Source organism: Pelecanus crispus, chromosome Z, assembly GCF_030463565.1.
Source record: "Pelecanus crispus isolate bPelCri1 chromosome Z, bPelCri1.pri, whole genome shotgun sequence".
Taxonomy (NCBI): domain Eukaryota; kingdom Metazoa; phylum Chordata; class Aves; order Pelecaniformes; family Pelecanidae; genus Pelecanus; species Pelecanus crispus.
In genome coordinates this window covers 46,564,105-46,586,714 of record NC_134676.1, presented here as the reverse complement: position 1 = coordinate 46,586,714, position 22,610 = coordinate 46,564,105, and the positions used below count along the sequence as shown (strand labels likewise).

Here is a 22,610-nt window from a genome sequence, read left to right as displayed (position 1 = left end):
GTACAGGGGAACAGTCACCTCCCTGCTCCTGCTGGCCACACTCTTCCTGATACAAGCCAGGATGCTGTTGGCCTTCTTGGCCACCTGGGCACACTGCTGGCTCAAGTTCAGCCGGCTGTCAGCCAGCACCCCCAGGTCCTTTTCGGCCAGGCAGCTTTCCAGCCACTCTTCCCCAAGCCTGTAGCGTTGCATGGGGTTGTTGTGCCCGAAGTGCAGGACCCAGCACTTGGCCTTGTTAAACCTCATACAGCTGGCCTCGGCCCATCGGTCCAGCCTGTCCAGGTCCCTCTGCAGGGCCATCCTACCCTCCAGCAGATCAACACTCCCAACCAGTTTTGTGTCATCTATTCTTCCTGGCCAGGTGGCCTGAGAGACACTCACTACAATGTCACCTTTACCTGTCCTCTCTTTTACCTGAATGGGGTTCTGTTATTTCCTTCTCCTGCTGATTATTTTTTTCCCAACTTTCACACTGATTAATGAGGGAGGAAAAGGATACAAACAAATTGTAGAGGCAGCCATCCAGGTTCTTCCGAAGTTCTTCCTCTCAGTTGAAATTTGAACATGATAATTTTTTACTTTTTTGAAACGTTAATGATTCTGTGCTGATGAGGGCTGCATGGTCTCAGAAGAAGTTGTTCTGCCAAGACAGAATATTCTTTGATGTAGATTCAGTTTGAATTTATTTTTTGGCTTGACTATAGTATTCCTGTAGAATGCTTACTCTACGGTGCTTATGGAATCTAATAATGGTCACATACTAAGAATATGCTGTTCTTGGATCAACAGAATTTAAAAAATTGTAGTTGAAAGAATGAGTTTTAGTGACAAGCAGTTTCTCCTCATGTTTAAACACAAACCATTTTATGCATCTTAATGAAAGTCTTTTAATGTATCTACACAAATGTGTATATAGACAATTTCAGTAAGAAGATGCTCTTCATATATACATAGAAGCATGTGCGCAGCATCTTTTTTTTAAATAGAGTTTGAAGAAGATATTTGCAGTGTATGAAAATTTGACTTTTTTGAAAGTGTACTTCAGAAGAAAAGGTTCTAAGAGTGTATGTTAGAATATGATACTAATTTAGGTATTAGCTTTTGCCAGAAGGAGTTTGTGTTGTCCTTTGTTGACATGAACACTGAAGCATGCTATTTTCATTGTTCATGTCAGAAATTGAACATGTCAGCTTTAGCAAAACTGTAACTGGAGTAATCCAGTATAACTGCATCATCTGTTAACATAACTTATTTTATGTTTTGTTATTATTGTAAGATGCAAGGTGGGGGAAGTGAAGTAATCCTTTGACATAATTATTTCACTGTAATAGTAATTAACTTGAAGCAATTTTTTAAAGGTGTTCTAGAGAAATATCTTCAATTGCTTTCACTTGGATTAAAATGGGATAATTTTACCATTTTGGTCATCTTATCTTACAGGGATGCTTCCTTTGGTACTTGCAGTTTTCATCTGACATTGCTGGACTGTTTTCATGCAATAAACAAGGTCAGTAAAACAAATATCATATTGCAAAAGGTCAGCTAAATATTGCCCAGCAGAAGGCGGCAGTTTAGGAAGCTAGGATCCAATTAGAGGCGTGCAGTAGCAGATTCTCTGACTGTAGCCTAGCTTATTACGTATTATGCATTGTAACAAAACTTCTAGATACAGCATGCATAAAAGTTGACCGATACTTTATATAATCAATTAGTGAAGATTTTAAAGAGGGAATTTTGAGTTTTATTTATGTAATCTTTCAGGACAGTCATTCACACCTCTAATCCCTAAGAGTTGTGTGATGGGTTTATTATATGCCCCCCTGGTGTTACATTTTAGGCTGAATATAGCCTTTGAAAGTAGTTTTGAATTGGTTAGTGATACTTTTTTAGGCATTTGCAGCATGTGCTAATGACTTCAACTTTTGGTTTAGTAATACAAATAGAAGAAATGTTAGGAAGCAGCAGGTGCTTTTGTTTTTTAACTACAAATTATCATAATCCAGTGTTTTATAGCAATACAGTGGTGAGGTAACGTGGCATTGAAGAACAGGGGAGTTTATATGTGTAATATGCGTACTTTTTGGTCCGTATGAGTAGTGAAATGGGGAATTCCACAGCTCTCCACCCTACTACTGTCTTTTGTATTATGGGTATCTGCCAAATACTGGTGGTTTTACTGATTAAGCCAGCTTCTTGCAGATTTGTGATTTTCAGCTCTTTTGGATATGTTAGCATTGGCTGCTTGTATGCCGAGAGCAGTGAATTGCTATTCTTCTTAGTACTGGGGAACAGCAAGGAAAACTACAAAAGATTATGCAGTGAAAGAGGAGATTAGAATGTCATATTTTAAGTATCTGGAGATACAGGATTGTCTGTGTTTGTGCTTCCTGACGTAACAAGTAGATAATCTGCCAGTTACCCAAATGTTTACATTTTTTATACAGTATTAAATATTATGGTTGTGGATAATTATGGGACACCAGGGACCACACTAGTGTCTGCTTAGGACTGTGTGTCTGCAAACAATTTAAAATCAATGAAGATATTAGGATCATAGTGAGAGCAGTTAGCATTCATGCACAAAAATATTTGCAATCCTTGAATGCAACTTTAGAATGTACTCATAATTTCAATAGATAATTTTTGCCAGTTATTTTTCTCTTTTTTATTTTGTACACCTAGCAGTAATAAAGACCGAATGTTTCTGTAGTCTGGAATTTTGTAGTGATTCAATGAAAACAGAAGAGAGTGGATTTGCTTGTCTAACTTCACTTATATTAAAATTTACAAATCTGTTTTGAACCAAGACTGGGTTGATCTGTATTTTTTCAAACATATGAAGAAATCTCTCTGAAGGAGTAGAACAGGTATTAAGGGGCTTTCAGTAACCTTAAAGAGTGATAAATTGTCCTCACTGAAAAGACGTTGTCTTTGTTAAAAGCTGTTTTCTGAATTTTAGGCTTTGCAATATGGTTTCCTGGATTTCAATACGTTTGATGTAAATGAATATGAACATTATGAAGTAAGTGTTCAGTATCATTCTTCTGATTTGTTTGCTGTTACTTATGCTAAGATGATTGTTTATAATATGTGCTATTTTTTTGTAGTATTAGGTTACATTTGTTTCTTTAAACTTTGATTGTTAAATAAAAGTGTGTGGTCAGAGAGAGAATATTAAAATTGAGATTTAAGCATAGTCAGCCTGAAACATGGGGGAGAAAGCAGAAATCAAACTGGAAATACCTTTTTCCATTATTATTAAAGTCCTGGAAGTTGATCGGGGCGTGGGAATTTGGCCACCTTTTAGAGGTCATGCATATTCTTGAGCAGTCTTGATGAAAAACTCAAAGGCCTACAAGTCCAAGTCTAACTGAATTCTGGAGAGCAATCAAAGTGTGTATCTGTGAACACATGGCAAAGGTATAATAACGCTCTTTGAGGTAAAGAAGGAAACAGGGCTGGGAAACTCTAAGCCTATAAAATTCACTTTGGGGCATGGGAAACAAATGTGACAACGAAGGACTGCAACTCTTGACTATATGCAGTCTCAGAAATGCAAAGCTGCCAGTTACCTGTAAAGAGAAAATTAGGTGTTCCTAGAATCTAAAAAAACCATTATTTAAATTGTGAACAGAGATAAGGCCAAGGTCATAATTTAGAAACCTATAAAAAATTAAAAATCTGAAGTTGCCCTTCATCTGAAGGGTATAAGTTCTGTTGTTCTAAAACTCTTAATTTAGAGAGAGGAGAACACAGGCAAGAAAAGTGTGGTTGAGAACATCTGGCATCCTCCCAATGGAACAGAAAGCAGGTGACTAACATAGCTTCCTTTGCCAAAAATTGTACATCACTTCTATCTAGCATGTATTTTGAAACAATAAGGAAAAACCTGAAAATACAGGGATAATGATAAACCAAGCATTTTCTCTTGACAGAGAGCAGAAAATGGAGATTTTAACTGGATAATACCAAACAAATTCATTGCCTTCAGTGGACCTCATTCAAGAAGTAAAATTGAAAATGGTATGCTTAAAAAAGGAGGTGGGGGACACAAGCCCACTGCTTTCTTAGTTGATTGTTATCAGTAAGAACAAGCTTTAAAAATTGTTCCTCAAACAGTGTGTTTTTTCCTTGGCTCTTTTTCTTTTATAAGAACCCTGGCAGTAAAATTTTAATGCTTGGTTTAATTGTATCTGACCTAGGTGATTATGTTAAAATTCCATTTTCAGTTAGTCTATTTCTTTATGTTGAATATGAGTTCTATTTTGAAAGTGTTTTCATCTCTTGTTTTTGAGTCTTTATTTCTGCAGTTTGAGTCTTACTCTCTTCTTTTTTTTTTTCCCCTTATTTTTTCAAATAGGCTATCCCCACCATGCTCCAGAGGCTTATTTCCCATACTTCAGGAAACATAAGGTCACCACTATAATACGCCTCAACAAAAAACTGTATGATGCCAAACGATTTACAGATGCTGGATTTGAGCATTTTGACCTCTTCTTTGCTGATGGAAGCACACCTAGTGATACTATAGTTAAAACATTTCTAAATATTTGTGAAAATGCTGAAGGTGTTATAGCCGTTCATTGCAAAGGTATAGTGTAAAAACAATTTACATTATAAGTGATGCTTATAGTTACAATTGCTGAGGTATTTTTCAATATAATTCCATTATATCTGGTTATTAACATCTCTGCCAAACTGCAACTTTTCCATACAAATTAATTCTATGCTGCTGTTCTGCACTTCATCTTCTAATTTTTTTTAAGTTCCAGAAAAATATTCCCAGCTGTTTCCAAGAATGAAGTTGAGGAAAGTGAGCTTGCCAATATTAACAGCTCTTTCTGCTAGAAAGTGCTAGCACTTTCAAAGGGTGCTTTTGAGCAGGAATTTGAAGTCCTGGCAAGGTTTATAGGTCTTTCTGAAAATACATGGTTAAACATACAAAATCATGAACTTTTGAAAATACCAGTGCAGCTTTTTGAGGAGATTCCTCATAAAGTATGAGTGCTCTTTCAGAACCACAGAAATCTTTACCCCTCAGAAACCCTTTATGCTAGCTACATTGGGCATGCTCTGAGTATCTGTTCCTCCAGAGTTAGACTGCCAAGGAAAAGATATTCAGAGTATGCCCCATGCAGCTAGTATAAAGATAACAGTTTTCTGTGGTTCTAGAGGAACTATGTTTCCCTTGCCACACCATCTTTAACAGTCTATCAGACATTTATTCTGTACAAGCTCTGCCTTACTAGTGTACCCAATAATGCTGTGATTGAAAGAGAAGGGCCTTTTTCTTGTCCCGTTTGCCTGGGACCTGCAAAGACTGCATTTTTGTTCCCGGATCTGCCATCCATTTGCTGTGTGTTTAACAGGATTATACTGTGAAGTGGAAGAATTGGTAAAAACTTCATCTTGACTGTTGGGAATCAAGTGCATACTCTTACTCTCCAGTGAGCTGATAAATTCAAGCATATCGCTTAATTGATTATGCCTGAATATTGAGTATCAGTGGTACAAGTGCTTTGTTTTCATTCAAATTAAGATGGTTTTTGATATTTATCATACTAATGATGTCTGTAATACCTTATGTTCCTCAACCTGCTCTTACTATTGAGAAAGAGTAGAATGCTGTAGCCTGTTCTTAAAGCTGGGCAAGGCATGTAAAGTGCTATGTGGTTGTCTTGATTATTGGGCTATACTGAAGATTTTACACTGGTGTTGATCAGTTGCTTGTTAAATGAGAGAACATGATGTGTGGTTTGACATTTACAGAAGTGGCCAAGGAGAGGAGCCACTTAGTTGGAGCTGTCCTCCTTTCCTTCTCATGTTTCCCAAGGTAAATAGAACTGTCTTGAGGGCCATTGCAAAGAAGGTTCCTCATTCTGGAGTATCTTTTGCCTGTGTTGGCTAGTACCCAGACTTGCGTATTGCAAAATTTGTCTTTTCCTTGGGAAATAAAGTAAGACATTAGTTAGAGGAGAGATTGGAAGAGCAACTGATTTCAGTGCAATGTATGATCAGTTTGCAAGAAGATGCTTTGAGAATTTTGGAAAAAACCCAGCTGTTTTACCCCATGCATAAAAACATTCTCATACCCATATACGTATTCATAGATAGGTAAATAAAGATAGATAGACTTACAGATATTTATAGAGTTGCTAGCTTTGGAAGGTTACCTCACTCAAAAAACGTGAAGAATGTGTTAGGAGCCTTGTATATGGGAGAAAAAATTCAAAAGGTGAGTTGCACATGTCAAGTTTGATCAGTAACAGGTTTGTTTAATAAACCAGGCAAGTAACTGTTTGTCCAAGTAACAATGCCTGTAGCTACAGCAGATTCCAGATGAAGATGGGTATATGAAAGAAGCCATTCTTTTATCTTACACAGCTGGTCTTGGACGAACTGGCACACTTATTGCCTGTTATATTATGAAGCATTATCGGATGACAGCTGCTGAAACTATTGCCTGGATTAGAATAAATAGACCTGGCTCAGTGATTGGACCACAACAACACTTCCTGATGGAGTAAGTAGATTGATTGTAAATTAATTAAAAAATAGATCTAGATGTCGTCTTCTTTTATTGTATACTTCATAATCTTTGGTGTTAATTTGTTGTGTTGTGGGCTTTTTTTTCCATGTTATGATAGCAAGCAGGCAGAACTTTGGACAGAAGGAGATATTTTCCATGCAAAGTTGAAAGGAAACCGTAAAATTGCTGTAACAAGAATTCTGTCAGGAGTAGATGATATTTCAATTAATGACACGAGAAACAGGAGAACCATCCGAAAGGACATTGAACTGGTAACCATCCAAATATTGTGCTCTTATAAATGTAGTAACTGGTGTTGAGAATCTCTCAGGTTCTGAACAAACCAGTGGGTACAGTAAAACTATGTTAATCAGATTCTTTTTCTGTTTGCCCTTTTTGTATCAAGGGATATGGGGGGAGGAAGTTATGGACAGCAGGTATGAAAAGTGAAGTGCAATACACAGGTGAAGTAGGAGCATCCTTATCTTACTTTAGTAAATAGGTAAATATTAGAACAAAAAATGTACTCAAGATTTGCAATCAAAAGCACTGATTTTGTTTTGGATCATCTGTTACTTCACTGTGTGTCTTTAAAGGGAAGGGATGAAAGGGGTTTTGCTCTTTTTGATTTCTAAGTTATTGCAACTTCTATGTTACCTTTTGATGCTGCCTTTTAAAAAACAGTACTGCTGTTTTAAAAAGGCAAGTGAAGGAGGGAAATGCTGTACTGGAGTGAAGATTGTACTGTACCTAAGCAAAGATTTGATAATATGTTTCCACTGGTTTAAAGGTAGATAACATTCTGATGCATGTAATTCATGATACCACTTAATGATTTACAGGTTTAAAAGCAGCAAATAGGAAACTGGGAAGAATAGAATTGTATTTATGCAAGTGAATTTCCTTTGGTTTTATGCTGGCAAACTTTCCTGTTGGGATAATTCTGACTTTTAAGATTTAAGATAAGGTTAATTCTTACATGTCTAAATGTCTGTATTTCAATCTTGGTTTATCCCTTCCCTGCCTCCATTTATCCAGTACAGTGATGAAGATGAAACAAACTGTGTAACACAAGGTGATAAGCTTCGTGCTCTGAAAAGTAGAAGGCAGGCAAAAGCTCCAACTGCATCTCCACTAACGTAAGTCAGTTTCTGAATGTATAAATGCCAGAAATACTTTTATCCTCTTCTTTATGCATACTTCCCTTTGTCCCCAAAAGTTTGATGCTAAGGCTGCTTTTACTCATTGAAAACAAGCATGAGATTCACTGTTCCTCTGAAGGCTTGGTGAGCACTAAGGAGGCAGAACTTGGTTAAAGAACTGCATTACTCAGTTTCTAGTTTTCTGCATTGTTCTTGATTCCAGTAGTCTGCACTTTACAAGCTCCCATAGTATTTCTGAATGCTTTACTTTTAGTTTAATCACAAATATTCCCTTGCCTTTCCTGTGGTAGTATAAAAATCGAAGCATATGACTCCGTGTGGTGGTGTTTGATTGGCTGATACAAGGTACGTGCTGTTTTTTGGGGTAAAGTCGGCTAGCTAAGAAGAACAGTTGAAAGAAGAATCTTTAGCCTCTTTTCGATTCCTCTTCCTTGGAGAGGAACTTTCCCTAAATCCTGTGGGCTTGGGATAATGGCTGGTAGATCTGGAAGGCAGGGAGCAGCACTATTTCAGTAAATAAATTCAAAAGGAGCACATTGCTGTCAGGGAACCTGGTATGCTAGTCTCTTTATTTTAGACAAGTACTGAAACACCACCTGTAAAAGAAGGTTCATAGTCACCTTTGCATCTGTTGTACGTTATAGCAACTGTAGGTAGAAAAACTTTCTGTCTGCCCTTAAATAAGCTACAAGAGAATGCAAGACTTGCAAGACGTATCTGGATCTCATTTGATTGCTAGGAAAGGAATGGTGACCCCTGGCTGTCAGATTTTTGCAAATAACAGAGCACCAGAGTCATAGACCAAAAGCAGCTTGGCTTTTGTTGTGTTGTCTTTCTGTAGGGGATGCTGCTGCTAGCTGCTGGCCTTTTTTCATTTTCTTTTTCTTTTTTTTTTTTTTTAAGACCAAACAGTGTCATCAGACTTTTAGAAAAAATAAGAGGTATGTAGTGAGAATGTGCTGAAGGGAAAGGAATATGTCTTTGGAAACCCTCACACATTGCTCTGTACGAATTCTGCTTTTGTTTTGGAAGATTCTCTTCTGTTCATGCTCATCGTTTACACAGGCAGTCATGAAAGAAACAACAGATTCAGAACAAAGCCTGTATCCAGCTGACATTAAAAAAAACCCAAACCACATGACCTCAGTTACCTCAAATAGCACAGTAAAATCAGCTACCTTGCACATTAGTTTCTAAGGCACATAGTGCCTTAGTTTCCACTTCATAGTATTTTTTCATAAAAGGTACTTTAAGTCATGTAATAAAGGTTGTGAAAGTTCTCTATTATTGTGTGTTCCATGGAATGAATGTAGACTGTATGATAATCTATTCAGAGCCATTGTCTTAATATGCAGAAAGCCTATCAACTATTCAAATATTATTTCATTCATGAAGCATTCTGCAACGACTGCTCTAATTAAAACTAGTTAGCTTGTACTTCTGTAGAATTAAAGAATTGATCTAGAGCTTATAGTTGTTTTTTACAGTGTGCATTGTGGCACAGGGAGTTGGAATTTCCCTCCTCCTATTACCCTGAGTTATTTGTATAGTTTGCAGCTTGTACCGAAATAATTTAGTGAAAAACGAATGTATAACTTCTTACGTTCTTTGTGTTACTATTATTAAACCAAAATACCACTAGGAATATTTAGCTGCCCTACGTGAGTCAGAAGTTTGCCCTACTAGAAGAGGTGTCAGTCTTTTTCCCTGTTAGTTCAGACTGGTAAAAATAATTAATCTTGCAGTGAAAAGGATTAATTTTATCTAAGCAAAAAAAAGAAGCTGCTAAATCCTCTATATAGTTTTATTTCACAGACAGGGGGAAAAAAAAGCAAAATAAGCACCAGAGGCTGGGACAGTTACAGTCTTCGAGAGTTAGAGGCATTGCTTACATTTAAGTCGTAAGGGATTTGTGTATAATGTTTGTTAATGTTTATTGAAGTTAGTTGTATAAACTCTATAGGCTTTGATGAATGGATACTTTGTATATGTTCTAATAGCAGTATTCTGCACCTTTGGCAAAGGATTATGAAATAGCTTTTGCTACTTTGAACACAGGAAGGTAGGATACCCCATCATCTGGGTATTTACATAAATTGTTTGTTCCTACAAACTGATCTGGCTCTGACCTAATGTTTTAGTATTAAGACATGATTGTGAAGTAGGATGTATGAATACAGGCTGATCAAACTATGTAAGAGATGGCGGCAAGTGGTCAGAGATCTACTGCTCCAGCATGCGCTTATTTTCAGAACAGTGATACAGACTTTCTTTTGGAATAGACGACTTTAGTGAGGCTTTCAGAAAATTTGCTTTGATTCCAGCAACACCTGAATACTACATTTGGCAATTTATGGTTGCATGGATTGTTACAGTCACAGACAGTACGAAAATGCTTGGCAAAGGTTATAGAGCAATGTGCTTTTGAAGAACGTGAAACAAGCTAAAATGCACCAATAGCTTTTGCTTTTGAATTTTTGTTCATCTTTTCCTCCCCCTCCAACCCCTTTTTTAGATGGCTCCTAGCTATGCTGGTGTCTACACTGTGTAGCATTGTCATCTGGTGGATTGTATGTGGCTCCCTTCTGCCCAGCCTGCTATTCTGTCTAGATGGTTTAAGAACATAGTAACCATCAGGACCCCCTGAGAGAGAGCCACTGTGTAAGTGTCCCATTCCATTTCTCTACAATAGTTCACACTTTCTGTCTAGTATGTCTCATAAATGCATGTTTTCATATCATGTTTCTTACTGGCTTTGTTGCAAGAGTAAATTTCACTGCTCTGGCTTTGTTGTATTTTTGTATATATTTGGAATAACGGAGTGATTTTTATGGCTGGCTTGCAATACAAAAATGTGCAGAGCTTTTATAATTAGGATTATTTATAATTTTGAAGCCTTTCTTCTCTGCATGCTCCTGCAAATAAGCAAAACTATATTTGTAAAAAGGAAAAAGTATTGCTTTAAAATACGATCCTATCCTTTGCGTATTGCAAATGAAGATGCTAGCTCCAGTTTTACTTTGAAATTCATGAACTTGTGAAGGAGGTTAGTTTCCCAAAGGACAGTTTTACTCACGCGAAATGTCAGGAATTAGAATTTGTTAGAAATGCCATTAGGTCTTTGTTTTTACTAAGAGATTATAGTATTCTATGCCAAAAGAGGCAGTAAAATGGGACTTCTTTTTTCCTTTTTAACATAACAGAAGATAAGGCAGCTTGCAGTATTAGGTCAAGGCTCACTTGTTTACCCAGTCAATCTGGGTTCCTCTTCTTTTGTTCTCAATTTTTTTTTTTATATAGTGCTTTATCAGACTAGTTAAATCCCTTCTTTCTGTTACTTGGATTCAGGAGCTGAGTAAAGCATTGAAAACATACTAGTTCCTTGAGTACAGTTTTCACTCCTTCTCTACTCTGCTTTTGTCAGAGTAGCTGTAGTGATTGCTGTGCCTCGCTTCCACTTAGAAGGTGCAATGTTTTCATCAAAGAACAACGTCCATCTTTTGGCCAAACAAAGCTTCAGCAGCATGCAGAACTGCCAGGAAACCCAAACAGGAACTTTTTGCTTGCTACCGTGTCTCCCTGGAGCTGCTCCACCGCCACCCTCAAAGCGAAATGGTTACTTTGGGTGAATGCTTGAAACGTTGGTGCTCTCAGAGAAAAAGTAGGTCAGAAAAATTGTTTTACACCAGAGTACTAAGTAAGAAAAAGCATTCTTTCCTGGCAGAACTTGAAGGTTGAGTTTCTATCCTTCTTACCTTTGGCCCTGCAACTTTTTGTCTGCACTTTTAAAAGAAGCATGGGACTCTTTCTGATAAAGTAAATGACCTAGTAACTAAAGAATGAGAAGTGGGGGACTTGTGGACAACTTAGTTATCCTATTAACCTTAGCTGAGGTCATCTCAGTCTGTTCTTTTGGAGGAAAAAAAAAGAACTAAAGATCACTTCAGCTGGTTTTCTTTTTCATTGGTACCTAACTTTGTCAAAGAACGTACTTAAATGAGAGGCTTGTTCTCTAGGTTTTACTCTGAATGTAGCAGTATTTCTTGTCTCAGTGTTTTCCAGAAGTTGGACCTCAGATTTCTAAACACAGACTAAAAAGCTAAACTTAAAACACTGGTTAAAAAAGTGAAACAATCTGTCCTTTGTTTTCCTGTACTGTAAGATCAATTTCACTCAACTGTCATCCTTTCTTTCTCTTGGGGTTCTGTGTTCTGTCTAAAAACTCCCTTGCTAGAGGGAAAGAGAAAAGCCTGTTTGATGTTGGTAAATGTGTCACGATGCAAGCAGTTGGGTTACTGGTGCTGCTGCCTCATATTCAGGACTGGCAATCATACAATGTTGGTTTATGTGCGGAAAGAGAAAATGCTTAAGTTTTTCTTAAAAGCTAGACTAACATTCTCTCCATTATGCAGCTAGTGTCCCTTGTGTTTTAAGAGAACAAATTATCAATCAGGATCGTGAATCTCTTTGAGCTAGCCTGGCAGTCCTGTTGGCTGGAGCCCTGTGAGTACCAGTCACTTGTTGCCTATCAATGCAGTTGTTGCCTTGGAACAGTGGTAGAGGTCTCAGGCCTGTTTTCCTAAAAATCATGAGGTGATAAAGGGGAAAGCAATATTGCATTTGACAGACGTCATACAAGAGGTAGCCTTGGCAAGAATAAAATGCCCATCGCAGGTCAGAGAAGGCATACTCCTGTGTAACCTCTCTTCCCCTTATCCAACCTTAGGATTGTGTAATCATTTTTCTGTTGAAAAAGCTTGTTTCGTGGATTGATTTCTCCAAGATGTATTACCTTGCTGGCATTTCAAGTTTTGTGGATTTTGTCTTGGGTTGTGAGGTTCGGGCTTTTGTGCCCTGGTAGTGTACCTGTCCCCCTACCCCGCTCTGAGTTAAATGGTGAAAAAAGTTGTGAATTATTTAAAAGATTGTGCTACTGACCCAAACACTGTTCCATTTAAGCAGGTTTGATTTGTTTAAAGGCCAATATACTAGCTTGAATAAGAAAGTAGCGTATAAACTAGTGTGGTGATTGGGGAGTACATTAGGTTCAGAACTACCAAGTGATGCTTCCATTACAGATTAACTGGGCATGAAAACTCTTGTGATATATGGATTACCTATTTTAGTAGCGTGGCTATTACAGCATCCTGTAGCCTATGTTCAGGAAATGTTCTGCTTTTTTTTTTTTTTTTTAAATCATATTTCATTGAGTTAGAAAACCTTTGTGTACATCAGATGTGTTTTCTGATGTTTTTGGAAGTTGGTGGTTGTCATGTGCAGTGTGACGTGCTATTTTACACGAAAACAGTTACAAGTCAGTAAGGTAGGTATCCTGAGGATCTTACCCTTCTCTAATATAGTTTGGGATTTTTTTTGGTGCTGAGATTTTGGGAGGATTTCCTCTACTGTGGCCTCATCTCATGTACATTATAAAATCTGTCTGTCGAACCTACTATCACGTGAGGCTGCTAGTCTAATTGTGTGTCATGGTTTAACCCCGGTTGGTAACCAAACATCACCCAGCTGCTTGCTCACCCTCCCCACTTCTGGTGGGAAGGGGGCGAGAATCAGAAGGGCAAAAGTAAAAAAAACTTGTGCATTGAGATAAGAACAGTTTAATGATTGAAATAAGAATAATAATAACAACAACAATAATAATTTGTAATGAAAAGGAAAACAACAAAAAGAGAGAGAGAAACAAAAACCAGGAAAAACAAGTGACTAACCACTCACCATCAGCCAACTGATGCCCAGCCAGTCCCCAAGCAGCAATCGCTGCTCCCTGGGCAACTGCCCCCAGTTTATGTACTGAGCATGACACCATATGGTATGGAATAGCCCTTTGGCCAGTTTGGATCAACTATCCTGGCTGTGCCCCCTCCCAGCTTCTTGTGCACCTGGCAGAGCATGGGAAGCTGGAAAGTCCTTGACTTAGTATAAGCAGTACTGAGCAACAACTAAAACACCAGCGTGTTATCACATTATTCTCATACCAAATCCAAAACACAGCACTATACCAGCTACTAGGAGGAAAACTAACTCTGTCCCAGCTGAAACCAGGACATTGTGTTAAATCAAAATTCCATATATTAGAGGTAGTTTCTTCTCTTACCTTAAACATGTATGCAGTAGCATTCTAATAAAAGCTCTGATAGCAGTTACTGCTCCCAAGCTGACAGTTGTTGGGCCTGAAGGCAACTCTGGGTGTTTAGTTGTAACACCATGTCAGACGATAGTGTAAACGCGACCTCGTCTGTTTTCCTTGAGGTGCTATCAGCCTTGGAAGTCTGTAGTTTTAGTCTGATTTAAACATGTCTGATCATTGAGCAACTGTTTTGTGCATAGGGATTTCAATTAATCTTTACTCTCGGATAGCCATGTGAAGTTGTGTATTGCTGAGATGTAAAAATGACATATCTACTGAAGAGCAGATGATGTTAAAGGTTCTGCCATGCTCACAGCTGGCTCTGAGCTGATCCCATAAGCCAGCTCTTTCTCTTCCTTACCCTTTGGTAGATACAAGAATCTTACGAGGATGATGTTGTGGTTTGTTTGATTTTAAGGTGCAATTATATACAGTGACTATTTTTATAAGTCTCATTCCCATTTAGAACTTCTTTTCTTTCTTTGTTTTGAACAGATAAAATTAAATTCTGTGGGAAGTAAGGACTTACCTATGATATGTTGAAAAGATGAATATTTAAGTGTTTGTGCAAGATGATATCTTAACACTTCATAGTGTTTCAGTTCATATTAGATAAGTATATGGGTTTAAGCCATGTATACTGACCTGTTTTCTGAATTTCTGGTGTCTGAAAAGAGTGGACACCTATAAAAGAAAGATTATAACAATTAGATCATGTTCCAATAACTTTTGATTTTTTTTTTATATGTACGTTATATGCATTTTGTACAGAGAGACATGATGTATGTATTTAAAGAGAAAGCATGATTTTTCCATCTTTCTGTCTGCCTGAGCACTAATAAACCAGCACGTGGCATGATTTTGTCATGCTTATATTTCAGTGACTGAATGTTACAGGGTTTAGCCAGCTTTGTACCTTTCCGTTCAGTCCTGGAAGTTGCTAATTGCACAGATAAAAGGTACAATGCAAGTCTTTTTTCACCACTGGTGTCACTTTTAAAGCTTAGTTGAAAGTGCAGTAGCCCAAACTTGTTCATATTGTATGACAACCATAGCACTGAAAACAGAATTTTAAGTTTTCAGATCAGAACTTTAATAGTAGAACTTGTTAGAACTGGTTTACAAGCACAGTAGAATTACCGAACTTCCACGTTTTGAACCTTTTCACCTTGGGGATGCAAGGAAAAAGGAATTTTGTTAGAAGAATTTGTGTTGTATACAGAAGCATGATACGATGTTGAAGGTGTCTGGTTTTTGTTTTCAGCCTCTCAAATAACCGATTCCTCTGACTTTAAATGTGTTGTGTTTACAGTAGAATTGGCTTTGCATTTTGATAGTACTTGCCAGCACAATCTTATCTTGGAGGAAGAGAAGACTGTTTGGTTTGGACTTTCACAAATCAAGTGACAACATTTTGCAAGTTGGAAATATTAAGAGAGATTTGTTCAAGTAGAAATTTAAAATAGTTGAATTTTGTGGTTCTGCAGTTATCTGTTTGCTAAACAGTCTAGAAGTATGTGGTAAATAAGGTTGCTGATCAGTTTTAGTGCTGTGAATGTATTTTAGATGAAATTGTGTAATCACCAATGCATATTCTAATTCTGATATCAAACCTGTATAAAACAGTGAAAGCGTAGGGGTTTTTTCCATTTCTGTTTTTGGTGCATATGTTACGTGAGTATGAAAATACTCATATTTTCTCACATGTATGTCTGTCCACTTTTGCTCCAAAAGTTACATTTTATGTTCATATCTGGGATTCCGTGAAAACAGTTTCTTCAGAGTATTAATCAACCAGACTGCAGTTTATACAACTTAATGAAGGTTTTGATTTCCAGTCTAACATAATCCGCTGACACAGATGGACTCAGTGAAGCCACTGAAAATTAGAGTGTAACAGCAGCAGGGGAAGAAACAGTAATAGCTAAGTTACTCTTAGCTCTGAATCTCTAAAATGATGCATAGTTTTACAGTTGGAAACTTGCACAGATGGAACGACTGGGGAATAGACGTATAAAATGATGCACTAAATAGATATCTGTGAACTCCATTAACCAGTTGTTACTTTTTATCTCCAAAGTATCATAATTTCACTACAAGTATTTAGGTATACAGAAGACATGGTCTCCCTATGAACCAGTTGGCTGCTGGCTAAAAACAGTTGTTTGCATTTCACAATCTGGAGTTCTTTTGTTACTGATGTAAGCAACACTAGGATTCATCTGCGAGTTTAGGAAGTAGTCAATATATTGCTCTAGAGTCTTCCAGAGAAGCAGTTGAGCACAACCAGCATGTAAAGCTGAGTTTTGAGTATGGTGTAGTAATTCCCTGTAAGCACAAAATGCCAGCATATGCAAAGATTTTTCTAGCCTATGGTATTTGAAGGCAATATCTCTTGGTTAATTGCAGGAGATTTAGATTTTGATCTTCAGAAATTGAATTACTTGGGTTTTTTTCTGAATTCCTTTCTGTGTCAGTCTGGAAAATAATGTATGCCTTTGTAGCATACTTCAGATTTTCTCTTTTTTTTTTTTTTTTTTTGTTTCAGTAATTCAAAATACAGTTTCTTAGCTTTTTGTCTTCCAAAGACTTAACAGGAAATTCAAAACCATTAATTTAATCCATTCTTTGAAAGCAAAAAAAAAACCCAAACAACAAAACAAACTGCTATGGTCCTAATAAAACAACTTGCATTACCATAGTTATAACAAGGACGTTATAAAGAGAAGTATGTGTTTCAGGCAGAACAGTTTGCTTTTCAGAATGATTTGTGAAAAGCCAGCTGATACTTGTTAGCTCTGCTGCAACTGTAATATCCTCTTTTCAGTGTTTTCCTACAAACTTTCAGGTTATATAATCTTTCTTTTTTCCTACTCTTTTCAGAGTAATTCTGCAGTCCACTGTTCAGAAAAATAAAACCTCTGAACCTAGCATTTCTGACAGTACAGACATTACTAAAAGAACTACCAGGTCTGCTGCAAGAAAAAACAGTTTAAAAAGGTGAGAGTTACCCTCTTTACAGGTCCAGTAACTGTTCTGTAGGCAAATACTTTGAGCTGGCGTATCCACTGCTGACAGTTTTGCCACAGTTCAACTCCTCCTACTAGCAATGGGAAATGAGAAACAATTTTATGGTTTACGTCATGTGCTGAGAATATCTGGAACCTTAAGTCTTATGTCATTTATATATATTGCTCAGTCTTTCAGCTTTGAGAATTTTATATTCTAAGTCCTAATGTGAGTCAGAATTACTGAAGGTGAGGGATTTTGGTAACAAAAAAAAGCTCTTCTTTACCAAACCTCTGCCTGGAGTAAGAGGTGGGAAAGTTGTTCACAGCATTAAGTCAATTATTAGTTGGTACATGAAGTCAAAACTAAGAGGAATTTGATGGACAACTGAAATGCAGTAGTAGTGGAGAGGTGAAGTGTATAAAATGCATGTGTACGCTGATACGAGATTTTGTACTGAGAATATGACTGATAATCTGAACTGAATCTGTTCAGTGAAGCTTAATGAAATTTTAAATTTGGATGGATTTACGCAAGACTGAAAGTGCCTTTTGGCCCAAAAGCATGTGGCCACACTACTGCTATGTTTCTTTGTGTGTGCATGTGTTCATGCCCCTCTGTGGCAGCTCTCCAGGACATTATCAAAGATAAGCCTGGGATTGTAGCTTAAAACAATTTCCAAGCAACTTCCAGTGGTTACAATTGACCAGAATTTGTCTTGTGCTTATAGTGGAAAAACTTCTGAATGGGTCTGTCAGGTGCTGAAGAGACTAACATTTGTTGGGAAAAGTAAAAGGTGCCAAATAACATAAAAACTAGTTAGGTAGCTTGAGTTATAAATACTGCTGAAAATTCCAAGTTCTTGTGCAGCTTCTTCCCCACAGAGCTTTCCTTTCCCCTTCTTCATCCTGTTACCTTGAAGGTAACAGAAGTTACGAAAAATTCACTGTCAGGCAACGGAAATAGTCACTAACAGTAGACTGCAGTAAATTCTAGTCAGAGAATTTTTAGCAGTGTCTATATGAATTATGTTTTGATTCGCATAACAATAAGTTAAAAAAAATCTTTTTCCTGAAGTGCATGTTTTACTAAAAATCTGAAGTATTTGTCAGGGTTTTCCTGCTTCGTTGGTTGTTTTTTCCCTCCATTTTGCATTGTTCTCACCATGTCAGTTTTGGTCCAAACAGATTGATGGGATTCTGCCTGCTGTTTTTATTCGTCATGCTTCTCCCAGTCTTAAGCTCCTTGCAACTTTGGTAGCTGTGTACATGCACATGTGTAACTGAACAGAGATTTTCAGTTACTGGAAATCGCACCTCCAAGATGACCTTTGTGTTGTGTGAGAGGAGAATACCTATCCTTAGTTGGAAACAACATCCCTAAAATCAAGTTTGTAGAAGACTTCAGTTATTTTGAAAGAAATCCTTTAGGTGTATTGCCAGATTTATGATTCTGAGGACCAAGGATCAGGTTGATACCAAACTTCATAAACTACTTCATATATTAATGGATTTTCTAAAACTTCCAGCCCAAATATTTATTCCATATGCTGTTTCTTCTCTTGTAACTTTGAGGTCAAAGAATTCCAGTAACTTTATGCTTGGATCCAATAATCAAATTTGTCCTAAATAGTAACATCACATTTCTGGAGTTCTTAATTATCTTGTTATCTGCGAGGGCTAATTAGGTGCTGGTCCCTCTAAAGGGTATTTTGGTATGACTGTACAATTTCATGGGCTTAGAATGCAGTACCTTGTTGTTAATCTTGTACCTGTCCTTTTGTTTTTCCTGTAGCATTTGGCAAAACCTCACTCATGTTTTTTTAAGCATCCCTTTGTTTTTTCATCTCTTTTAAGTTTATTTTAATTTCTTGAAGTCTGTGCAGTTTGCATTACCTCATAGTGCTCAAATTGGTTGACCTATTCCAGATTAAGTGGATTGCAGGGTAGAGGAGAATTATTATTACAAAATTGAGATCATGCCCTAACCAGCATCTGTCTTTGTCAAGACCTTGTTGCCTTCTCTGAACTTCGGACATTACTGTGTACATATTCTTTCATTTTCTTGTCTGATACATTCCAGTGGAAACATCTTGCAGTATTTTTACATTAATCTCATTTGTTGATGCTTTAGGTCATTTTAGTCAACTCTTACTGTAGATGAATCACATTTGTGACCCATCCTAATGCAGTATAATCTGCTGAGCTGGGCAATTCATTTGCCATTTCATCCTTCAGACTGTTGGAGACACTATCATAGCATGCCTCCAGAATGACTTTTCATCCAAAACAGCTGTTTACACCTAAAACACTCTATTCTGCCTTTGCAAAGAGAATTTAGGGAATTTCATTCCTATTGGTAACATTCACTGCATTCCCTTTGCGGAACACCCCTAGATGTCAGTTGCCACCTACAAAAGACAAGTACTGGTGGACATAACACATTATATCTTGTGACTGAAGTAACACTGTTGAACTGCAAGAAATTGTATTACTAGAGCATCATACACAGTCTTTTCCTGTAGATGCCCTTGTTTCTCCAGTTAAGACATCTCCCTTGTAAATTTGCCAATTACTGAGTAGTTCGTGTTTGTATTTTAACAAGGTGCATACATCAGATCCAAACCAGCTGAATCATAGTAAGACACAAATGAAAGAGTCTTTTCTGTGTTACCACACATAACAGAATTAGGATTATGTATATCGTAAGTAGTTGATTAGAAATGAAATCTAGAGTGGTGAAGGAATTTTGGTAGATAGAAGTGCTTAAGGGAATGCAGGTCAAGTTATTACCAAAAATAATTTGGCATATGGGGGAAAATGTATGAAAACTGTATTGTGTAGATTCCTTTACTTCTTTCAACCAGAGAGGTATATCACAAAAACTAACAAAGAGGAATATGCTTTAAAAATCTCATATGCTTTTGCTTGCTGGGAATTGTAAAGAAGCTGTCTGCACCCTTGTTCAAACACTGAAAACCACCTGCAGCATTTCAGAGCTTCTCTATGTGTAATCTAAATCCAACTTTTAAAAAGTTAATGTTTCTTTACTATTCTTTCTACTTTTCCTACAGTCTGATACCTCAGAGGGAGAGAAAGAAAAGGAATGCTTTACAGCATATGCGCTTAATGAAATTATGGTACTTTGAATCCTCTGTTGCTTTTCTGTATGGAACAGAACCTTTCTTCATATTGTCTGTGATCAGACCAGTCCATGCTTTCTTTACAACCAATATTGCTGTGTTATTAAATGCAGAGACTTTTATCTTCTGTTTCTTTCTTTGAAGTATTGTTTGCTCATTTTACTTTGCCAGAAATGTTTGCTTGAAATACATATTGAGTACCATTTAACTTTTTTCCTCAAATATGTTTTATTTCAGCAGCCAATCCGTCCAAAGGACTAGAACAGTATTGCGTTAAATTTCAAATAAGCAACCAGTTTTGAAGAGGATATTCAGGAGTGAAGGGGATGTGACTAGAGGGGACTTGATGCAATTCAAGGAAGATTACTTTGGCCCCATTTTTCGGCAGAAGTGAAACAGATGAATCTCTTCCGTACTTGTAGAATAAAATGAACTGTCAACATGCTTGGTACAGACCTTCCTAATGTGCTAACTTTTCCTCAAACAAAACCAACAAAATCTGTGTACATTTAGACTCAGGTGTAAATACTTAAGCTCTCTATTATAAAGAGGGCTTGCTAGTATGTATGATGCATGTGTATAAATTGTGATGGCAATCACTTAGCTGCTGACCACCAGAAATGAAAAGATGGTGGGAGCTTTTAAATATATAAATCTGTGTTGTCCGTTCAGACTGGGCTCAAGTCTCCACTTGAGACTGAAAATCAACCACAAAAGCTTTTTTCTTATAGTATTGGTACTCTCCTGTGTTTATTGGCTATTCTTTCTTATTTTATATGAAGTTTTTTATGAAGCCGCAGTATTGAGTATACAAAGTAACTATTGTCCACCAAAGAGTGCTTTATTTTCAAAGGTTGTGTGGTTTGTTTATTTTGAAAAAACTAACTATAAGCAATTAACTTGTTTTTAATAGTAATAGATTTTTAGTTGTTCACAAACCAATGGCTCTTTTAAACTAGTTGTAATTGCTTTAAATCTGGTATGATTTTAAGGGGGAGGAAAAACAGCTTACCATTTAAAGCAGTGCTGTCATATTGAAATGTCATTACTGTTTCTTTTCCTATCTTCAAGTCTTTGGTCTAATCTAAAGGTGAAACTTTAGATTACCATAGCTAAAAGGTAAGAATTTTCCCCAGGTTTTATTGGTACACTTGAGAACATGTAGATGTCACTGTTTTTTAGCTTTGAGACACTTAATGAGTGCAGCACACAAAAAAGGGAAAATACGCTTGCGGTACAACTGAGATTGGTGGTGGAACTCAGGGGCAGGTATAGTTTTTAACATCTAATTAACACTTTAAAAATTACAGCTTACCTCTTTTAAAAAGCAGTGTAATTTTTAGAGGAATCTGTCTGAGACTGAAATTTTTGTCCACTACAAGACTGTCTTCAAACACTGCCAGCGTTTTTTCCCTACCACTTCTCACATTATGAAATCTCAGAGCTGGCTTTGCAGTGATGTACCCTTGTCTGCCAACTGAAGTTTATAGCTGCATATCCTTCAGATGAGGACTGTTACCACATAGCCTTAAATATGATACAGTTATCTGTTGATACAGTGACTCTTACGGTAGAAAGTAGAAGAAATGGAGAGATCTGAAATGTTAGTGAAATAACTGCAGTTTTTAAAGATACAGATTACCTCTGCAAGGGGGAGAATTTTCTTTTTATTAATGTAAATGGGCAGGTTCAGTGACTAGTTTCAATCTACAGCCTTTTAAATTAAAATTAAGCTTTCTGTTAGGCTGGTGATTTTTGAATGCTGATATGAATAACCACACATTGGCTTGAATACATTTTGTGGCAAGAGAATCATGGCCTGGAGGGGAGGCAGGATGCGAAGCCTAAGTAAGCTTATAGGTAGCATCCATGAGTTTGGGTAGTCAAAATTTGCAAATGTGAATACAAAGAAAACAGAAGAGGCTTCTATGGTGCAGAATAAAGGACCATTGAGGCTCAGACCCCAAATAGTTTTTGTTTTCCTCTTAATTTTCACCTCGCCACCATTTTCTTCTAGGTGAAAAGTAGTGAAAAGCATCTAAGAGGGACAGCATTCACCCTGATACAGTAATTAAAATATCTTGTCTTTTTTTTTTTTTTTTTTTTTTTTAAGTAAGCCACTTGCCCAAAAGCTGAAGTACAGGTAATGAAAATAGTAGGTATATTGTGCAAATATGAATCTGTGTTTATTTTTGAAGAAAATTCTTAATCTTGGAAGGCAGAAAGGATGAAACTAGTGAGGTGAGAGGGTGAGAGTCAAAACAAGAAAGATTTAGTAATATTTATTGTGTTTGGCTTTGCCCTTCTCTCAGCTGAAGTTCGTCTTTAAGCATCTTTGTTCTTAACCTAAAAATAATCTGTCTATTTCACACCCCTTCCAAATTCCAAATTGGATAAGTAACCAGCAGAGCCATTACCACTTTCAGGTTCATCAGAAGTAAATTAGCATAAAACAAGTGCACAAACACACACAACAGCAACTCTAGCTAAACCAAAACTGCATGTTTGGCATGAATGTGTTTCAGGATACCCCTTCCCCACCCAGTATCTTACTAAGAAACACATAAATGTCAAAGGGATTTTACATTTGAACTCTCCAAACAGCCTTATATGGAAAATTAA

At 37.0% G+C, this 22,610-nt stretch overlaps 1 protein-coding gene across 8 annotated transcripts in view; it reads left to right on the top strand.

The window, feature by feature from the left end:
• The window catches only part of CDC14B (cell division cycle 14B), a 48,023-nt gene extending 25,936 nt beyond the window's left edge, over positions 1 to 22,087 (top strand). For 2 of the 8 annotated variants that reach the window (XM_075726471.1, XM_075726475.1), the window contains 9 exons: positions 1,441 to 1,507; positions 2,960 to 3,022; positions 3,936 to 4,023; positions 4,361 to 4,591; positions 6,385 to 6,523; positions 6,648 to 6,801; positions 7,568 to 7,668; positions 10,208 to 10,353; positions 20,226 to 20,265. In XM_075726471.1, coding sequence (XP_075582586.1) covers positions 1,441 to 1,507; positions 2,960 to 3,022; positions 3,936 to 4,023; positions 4,361 to 4,591; positions 6,385 to 6,523; positions 6,648 to 6,801; positions 7,568 to 7,668; positions 10,208 to 10,319 — 955 coding nt within the window. In that variant the 3' untranslated portion in view covers positions 10,320 to 10,353; positions 20,226 to 20,265. Of the gene's footprint in view, positions 1 to 1,440; positions 1,508 to 2,959; positions 3,023 to 3,935; positions 4,024 to 4,360; positions 4,592 to 6,384; positions 6,524 to 6,647; positions 6,802 to 7,567; positions 7,669 to 10,207; positions 10,354 to 16,720; positions 16,838 to 19,919; positions 19,986 to 20,225 lie in introns of those variants that run through there. The other 6 variants (XM_075726468.1, XM_075726470.1, XM_075726469.1 and 3 more) reach the window with 6 other exon arrangements.
• The last annotated feature ends 523 nt before the right edge of the window (positions 22,088 to 22,610 follow it).